This window comes from Lacerta agilis, chromosome 10 (assembly GCF_009819535.1).
Source record: "Lacerta agilis isolate rLacAgi1 chromosome 10, rLacAgi1.pri, whole genome shotgun sequence".
In the NCBI taxonomy this organism is placed as follows: domain Eukaryota; kingdom Metazoa; phylum Chordata; class Lepidosauria; order Squamata; family Lacertidae; genus Lacerta; species Lacerta agilis.
The window spans coordinates 26,453,415-26,460,634 of NC_046321.1; the positions used below are offsets into that span (position 1 = coordinate 26,453,415).

General features: G+C 50.6%; 1 protein-coding gene across 1 annotated transcript; it reads right to left on the reverse strand.

Annotated features, from left to right (window-relative positions):
- Positions 1-298: 298 nt before the first annotated feature.
- C1QTNF6 (C1q and TNF related 6) lies at positions 299-6,717 on the reverse strand. Its single transcript, XM_033163004.1, has 3 exons — positions 6,476-6,717; positions 2,801-3,050; positions 299-1,024 (listed from the first exon to the last, which is right to left on the reverse strand). Exons 1-3 carry the CDS (start codon positions 6,491-6,493, stop codon positions 477-479), a joined length of 816 nt encoding a protein of 271 aa, XP_033018895.1. The 5' UTR covers positions 6,494-6,717; the 3' UTR covers positions 299-476.
- Between the last annotated feature and the right edge of the window lie 503 nt (positions 6,718-7,220).

Consider the following 7,220-nt stretch of genomic DNA (forward strand, 5'->3'; position numbering starts at 1 on the left):
GCACCAGGGGAACTCATTGTGCAAAAATAGTGGCTGCCAGGGTGTGTTTAGCTTGGAATTTATATGAAGATGTCACTCACTTGAGACTGCTCAATTCAGCTGTGTCCTTCACGTACAACAAGAGCACTTAGGGCATGCTGGTAAGGAAGCACCAATATTCCCATGAGGGAAATGTCTGGGGTAGCAGGTGTGAAGATTTCATATAACCTAGAAACCCCAGCTCTAACCTCATGACCTCGTCTGAAAACAAGCAGACTTATGAATCGGTCAGCAAAACATTTCCCTTGAATGGATGGTCGCTTTCGATCCCAAACACTGCTTTCTTCCGTCTTAATTCTCTAGTGAAATGGTCTTCTTGAATGGCCCCGCATTCTTTGGATGCTTCCAGTCCTTCTGTGTATGATTTGCAGCAGCTTACAGGCAGTTTTGAACAGTAATGCTTAGGAGGGCAGCGGAGGTGCTTGAAAGGCAAGCAGCTACTCAAGGCTGGGCTTGATCAGGTAGCCGCTGAAGGTGATGTAGATGTCCACGTTGTCGCTGTATATGGCGTTGTCGCGCTCTCGCTTGTAGAGGCGCACCCAGACCTCATCGTTCTCCCGCAGCTCCAGCATCAGGCTTTGGCTCTGCATGATGCTGCGGTCGCTGGGCTGGGCGTAGAGGATGACCTCTTCCTGGTCGTTCCGCATGACGTGCATGTAGGTCTCCTTGAAGTTCCAGGTGTGGACGTTCAGGCTGAAGAAGTACAGGCCAGCCACGTAGCAGTAGAACTTGCCCTTGAACATGTCAAAGTGGCTGTAGAGGTTCACGAAGACCGTGTCAAAGATCAAGGCCTGGTAGCCTTCGCTGCTGTGGAGCGCCTTCTTGCGGCCGACCGAGAAGGCCGCATACTGGTGCTTGCAAGGATCTCCGGGGGCACCCATCTGCCCCTTGCTGCCCTTCGGGCCCTGGGCTCCCCGTTCACCCGGGGGCCCCTCTTTGCCCCATTTCCCAGGAATCCCAGGTTCTCCTTGATCTCCTTTATCTCCTGTGGGGAGAGAGAGAAAGAGAAAGGAGGGTTGTGGCAAAGGCTTAGGACACCCACGGTTTGGTGGGTGGGCTTGGAACCCTCCCTTACAATGTGTTTCCATGCATTTTGCAGCATCCTTGGCAGTGATCGTGATAAAAGGATGGCACACCTCCCAGTGAAGGAGGTGGGCTGTGGAGAAGGATCTGTGATGGAAGGCAGGGCAAAAGCAGCAGCTCTGTCCCACATGCAAGGACAGCTGGAGAAGGAGAGTCTTTGGAAGCCCTCAGAGATAGGAGATTGCAGCCAAGTAAAACATATGCTACCACTAGGGGACTTTCCTCAATTAGTTGCATGCTGGCAACCTCTGTCTGCTTTGCATTTGGCCTGAAGAGGATAACTTTTGGTCTTGGGCCTGAACTGATTCCTTGGACTTCTATGGTTCTGCTACAGACAGATGAGCAACCAGCATTGAGGAATGTTATTTATGGGCAACTTTAGTTACAAACAAGCTTGTACTGGGCTTACACACACACACACACACACACACACACACAAACACACTTATACACACACACAAACAAACACACTTATACACAATCATGTTGTACATATTCAGGGGAATGTGAATTGAGTGGTTAATATGTGTAACAACTGACCGTTGTGCACATTCATCGGGTCTCATGGAGAATGTTCCCATTGGGTCAGATTCATTTGAGTTGCTGTACTTAGGAAAGCCAGTGCAGTGAATCTCACTAGCTCCCCCCACCAACATTTCCTCCCTCCATACTGTGCAGGGGTGGAGAAGATTGATTTATCTGGCAAGCTGAAAAGGTTGGGCTGATGGAACATAGCCTTAGTGTGACATTAGTGTGACAATGAATTCTACCCATAATCCTTTCATGAAGAGGAAATTGTGCACTTTTAAGGGTCAATGTGCCTAATTGCCAACAGACATTGGGAAATGTGCATATCTTGATTGAATTTTGTACATTCTCTGGCCAGTATGCATAATCCCCAACAAGCCTCATAGATTGACTGGGAAATGCGCACAATTTCCTCTTCATGGAAGGATTATGTGCTCTCCATGAGGCCTGGTAAATGTGCACAATGGCCAGTTGCTTTGCACATTAACCACTCAACTTACATTTCTATATATGTTATATACACGCAAGCATATATATATATTAACAACCAGGGCCGTCTTAAGGGGATCGTGCGCCCTGTTGCGATGATCCCTCGGCGCCCCCGGTGGGCCGCCTCTCCGTCCACCTCCCTCCAGCGTTGGCCGCCCCTCGGGAGGGGGGGGGGCGAGCAGGGAATGAGGGGCGTGGCGCTGCAAGCCGCCCGCCCTCCGGAGCCCCAGCTGAAGTGCTGGGAAGGGCGCGCAAAGCCCCGCGCCGCTCCAGCGCCACGCCCCTCATCCCCCGAGGGGCGGCCAGCGTGGGAGGGAGGTGGGCGAGCGGGGGATGAGGGGCGGGGCGCTGGAGCGGCGCGGGGCTTTGCGCGCCCTTCCCAGCGCTCCAGCTGGGAAGGGGGCGGGTTGGGGGAGGGGGATCCCGGTATGCCGGCGGGCTTGCGGGGGCGCCCCTGGGGGGCCTGGCGCCCTGGTGCACCGTGCCACCCAGCTCCTATGACGAGACGGCCCTGTTAACAACAATTCACATGAAAGTTTACAGGCAAAATTCAAGTACATCCCCCAGCCCATTGGGAAGCTTAAAATATGATTTTAGGCAGTGAGGTGATGCTGGGAGGAAAGAATGAAGGGAGAGGAGTAGCAGCTGAATATGCACTTACCCTTCAGAATGGTAATGTTGATATATGGACGCACCTCTGGAATAATATACGGCAAGGAGTGGGGACTGTTTCTGACAGGACTGGCCTCAGAGGAGCCAGGTGCATCCAGGGAATCACAGCAACGTTTGCAACTGTTCGAGGTGATGGTGACTTCTTGGGGACCAGACGCATCAGCGGGAGCCCCGAAAACAAACAGTGGGAGTACAAGGAAGACCAAAGGTACTTGCATTTGGATGGTTTCCATAGTGACCTGGCAGAGAAGAGAAGGAAACACAAAGGGAACTGAAATCCAGAGGATGTGAAAGGGCAGGGTGTTTCTGGGCCTAAAAAATACCTCAGAAGCAAGGAGAAGGTAGGGCAAGCAAGCAGAAAGAAAGAGGAGCGAGAGCGAATCCTCTTCAGAGAGGTGCTATACCAGTCCTTTCAGGTCTCAAAAACATGGCTGACTGCCTGTAGTCATGAGGGAACATTTGTGATATTTTGGGGGGTTTGAGGAGATGGGTTGGATAAACTCTTACAGCAGGGGTCAGCAAACTTTTTCAGCAGGGGGCCGGTGCACTGTAGGGGGGGGGCTGGACTATATTTTGAAGAGGAAAAAAAATATGATGCAAGAGCCCCAGGAGCCCCAGTGGCTGCTTACCTGTGTCTTGCGAGTGGCTGGGGCTGGCGACGGCGGGACGATGAGTGGCGCACAAAAGGGCTCCGGATAGGGGCTGCTTAAAATGGTGGCCGCTCGAGTGCTGCTGCTGCTGCTGGCACCCAGAAAGCCCAGTCCCCTTTCTCCTCTAGGCAGGGCGGAGAGAAGCCGCCGCAGTATAAAGAGAGGGAGGCAGAGGGAAAGAATGTGTGTGCTGGCAATCCACGCAGTGATTCCCGGACCGTCTGCAGGCCGGATCCAGAAGGCAATTGGGCCTGATCCGGCTCACGGGCCTTAGTTTGCCTACCCATGTCTTACAGTGTGTATGGGGGGGGGTATTCAACTGCGTTTTTACTCAGAGTAGACTAATTTAAAAGTCTGTTAATTTCAGTCTACTCTAAGTAAAGACTTAGTTGAGTATCACCCCACCAATGTAAGAGTTTATACAACCCAACCTCTCAAGCCCCCTTAAAATACCAAATGTGTTATTCTCTTATGATTAGAGGTTGTCAGTCATGTTTTTGAAACCTGAAAGCATTGATATAGCACCTCTGTGAAGACGATTCTCTCTCTCTCTTCTTTCTAGGTATTTCCTGTTTGCACAGATGGTAAATTACTCTACAGCAAGTGACACGGTTGTTCCTTCTGCACTCAGAGATGATGAATAGCTCCTGTGGGCCATAATCTTCTGCATACTTCCTCAATGGACCTTTTCTTTTGAGTAGACCTGCACAGGATTGCTCCATTGGTTGTACAGAACATGTGGTAGAGGTGATACATCTCCAGGAGCTTGAAAGAAACAACTTGAAAACCAGTAATTCCTTCACAGGCCAACGGAAAGCTTGATAAGGGCAAGAGGCTACGTATGGGCAGAACAGGATGTGATGTGGAAGATCTGTGGTTGGATTTCTCAGAGTCCTTTGACTTCATTTAAAAGCACCCATGGGAGTGGGATTTGGATCAGGGCTGCAGCAGTGGGGGAGAAAGAGATCAACTTTCCCTGTTGTGCAGTCTCTCTGATTTACTGCTGCCATCAGGCATTGTTATTAACCACAGGGACCTTTATTGTTTCTGTATCTTCCTTATGCTTTTCTGTTTGTTTACATCTTTATTTAAGATGGGGAAATAGTGTGGATTGTGGGTGGGAAGGGTAGTCCCTCTTCGCCACCCTGCAATCCAGATTCCCCCTCCCCCAGCAGTTGCTTTTAACCAAACAAGAAGACATAAAGAGATATTAACCACAGACCTTCCACATTACATCTAGTCTTGTTGCTATACTTTACCATGTCAGCTTTAGAAAGGTACCATAAGCTGGAAAACAATAATATGTGCTAATGTACACCTTCCTTATATAATAACTTCCTTAAGTTACCCCTTTTCACCACCATTCTTAAGCACCCTGCCATGACTACAGGCATCACAGTAATTACAAGGGGATATATCCCTCCAGGGTGACTTAACTGAGAAGTGTTATTTATAGTGATCCTGAAAGATCCCTCCCATTCAGGGAGAATTTTGGATGAACACAGCTCATCCGGTCAGGAAGGCAGAGTTTAGATTGTTAACTGATCTTTCTTCCTTGCCAGAAAGTTTCCTGTTCTAAAAATGAACTCTGAATGTTAAAAGTCTGGTTTGTATGTCTGTGTTTAAATCTTATGAACATAGTAGCATAGGAAGCTGACTTATGCCAAGTCAGATCCATCTGTCAATCTAGCTCAGTTCTGTCTACACTGACTGGCAGCAGCTCCCCAGGGTTTTAGGCAGGGGGCATTCCAATCCCAGCCCTATCTGGAGATGCCGAAGATTGAACCTGGGATCTTCTGCATGCAACAAAGGTGCTCTCTCACTGAGATGCTGTACCAATGAGCCCTTCTCCCTATCAATTTTTAGATGGGGTAGTCTGGAGGAGACTCTTGAGAGTCCCATGGACTGCAAGAAGATCAAACCTATCCATTCTCAAAGAAATCAGCCCCGAGTGCTCACTAGAAGGACAGATCCTGAAGTTGAGGCTCCAGTACTTTGGCCACCTCATGAGAAGAGAAGACTCCCTAGAAAAGACCCTGATGTTGGGAAAGATGGAGGGCACAAGGAGAAGGGGGCGACAGAGGATGAGATGGTTGGACAGTGTTCTTGAAGCGACTGGCATGAGTTTGGCCAAACTGCGAGAGGCAGTGAAGGATAGGCGTGCCTGGCGTGCTCTGGTCCATGGGGTCACGAAGAGTCGGACACGACTGAACGACTGAACAACAACAACAACAAAAGTCTGTATGCAATGCCCACCCTATCCAAACATCTGAAAGGATGCTTTAATTTCAGTCTGCACATGTGTGCAATTGAGAACTCCAAATAATAGCCTGCCTCAGTTTTTTGATCTGCAAAATGGGAAGAAAAGCTGGAGCAAAACAAACGCCCAGAACAAAAAACAAACACCCTCATTCAAAGGGAAGTTTTGTTGCTTGACAGGGAATTTGCACATTTTTTAAAAAATACTATTTCTGCTAGGGATGGGGAAGGAGAGCAGAGCTCCGTTTCCGCTTTAGCAAACCTTGCCTGTAAAGACCTACCTCGCTTGCGTTTGGGAAAGCTGTCTAAAAGGCTTCTGCCCTCTGGTGAAGCAGCACCCCTTGCATTTGAGAGAAGAAGAAGAAGAAGAAGAAGAAGAAGAAGAAGAAGAAGAAGAAGAAGAAGGAGAAGAAATAATCCTGGATCCATGTGTTCTTTTGACCCCCCCACCCCTTTGGAAGTTTGCAGAGCGGCTGTGGAAGCATGAATATGCAAGCCTTGCAGAAGAGGCGGTGGGGCTGGCACGGCTGGAGCGCGAGGGGAAGGCAAGGGCTGCTGCTGCCGAGGCATGTGCGTTTGATTAGGGGCGCCCGGGCTGGAGTTTTGCAAGCAAAGCATGCACACGCACGCGCGAGCGCGCAAAGGTGACACGGAGGAGGGAACGGGGGGCTGCAAAGGGGCGGAAGGCCAAGGAGTTCTTCTCTGCCTGGATCCATCCCCCGGGACACCTAGCCCGTGACCACCAGCAGGCTCACCCTGGAAGAGTGGCGCATCGCCGCCGCCGCCGCCGCCGCCTTTCAAGATCCCTGAAAGTTTCCGCTCCTCTGCTTTGCCGGTCAGTCCCCTCTGCACACTGGATCCCCTCTGCTAGCCAAGCCAGCCCGGAGTCCCATGTCTTTAATAGCTTGTTGTTGGCAGAGGCAACTCAAACCGCCGGCACAGCCCGCCTGCGAGGCTCCCGTCCCGTCCCCTTTCTCCCCTCCGCGTTTGGGCTCTACGGCTCCAGCGGGTGTTAGGTTTCTACCGCGTTAACTCTTTCCTCTGCAAAAAAAAGAGCAGATCCTGCCTCTTTTCCTGGCTCCGTGCCTGCTCATCCCGGCCCCTTTGCTGGGCCCGGTGAGAGCCAGAGAAAGGGCAGAGGGGGGCATGTCTACTTGGGAGTAAGCGCAGCCCAGGGAAGGGAGTGAAGGGATTGCAGCCTGTCCTCTGCTGAACAACAGAAATGGATGCCAGCATCGTGCCAGCATCGGGAACCGAGGTGAATTCAGTCGCTGTGAAATCTTAGCATCACCCACCCAAGAGGAGATGCCTCACTCCAAAAGATTTGCACTACACTTTCTGCTGCTAATTGTTAGATATAGATGTGGCTTTAGAAAGAAACAGCTCATCACAGTGGGGAAGGTGAACTAGGTGGCCGGTGTGGCAGCTCATATTTTCCTGTCCAGATTCCACAATAGTGATGTGGGTTTGGCAGTTAGCTTAGCTGGTGTGTTGTTGATA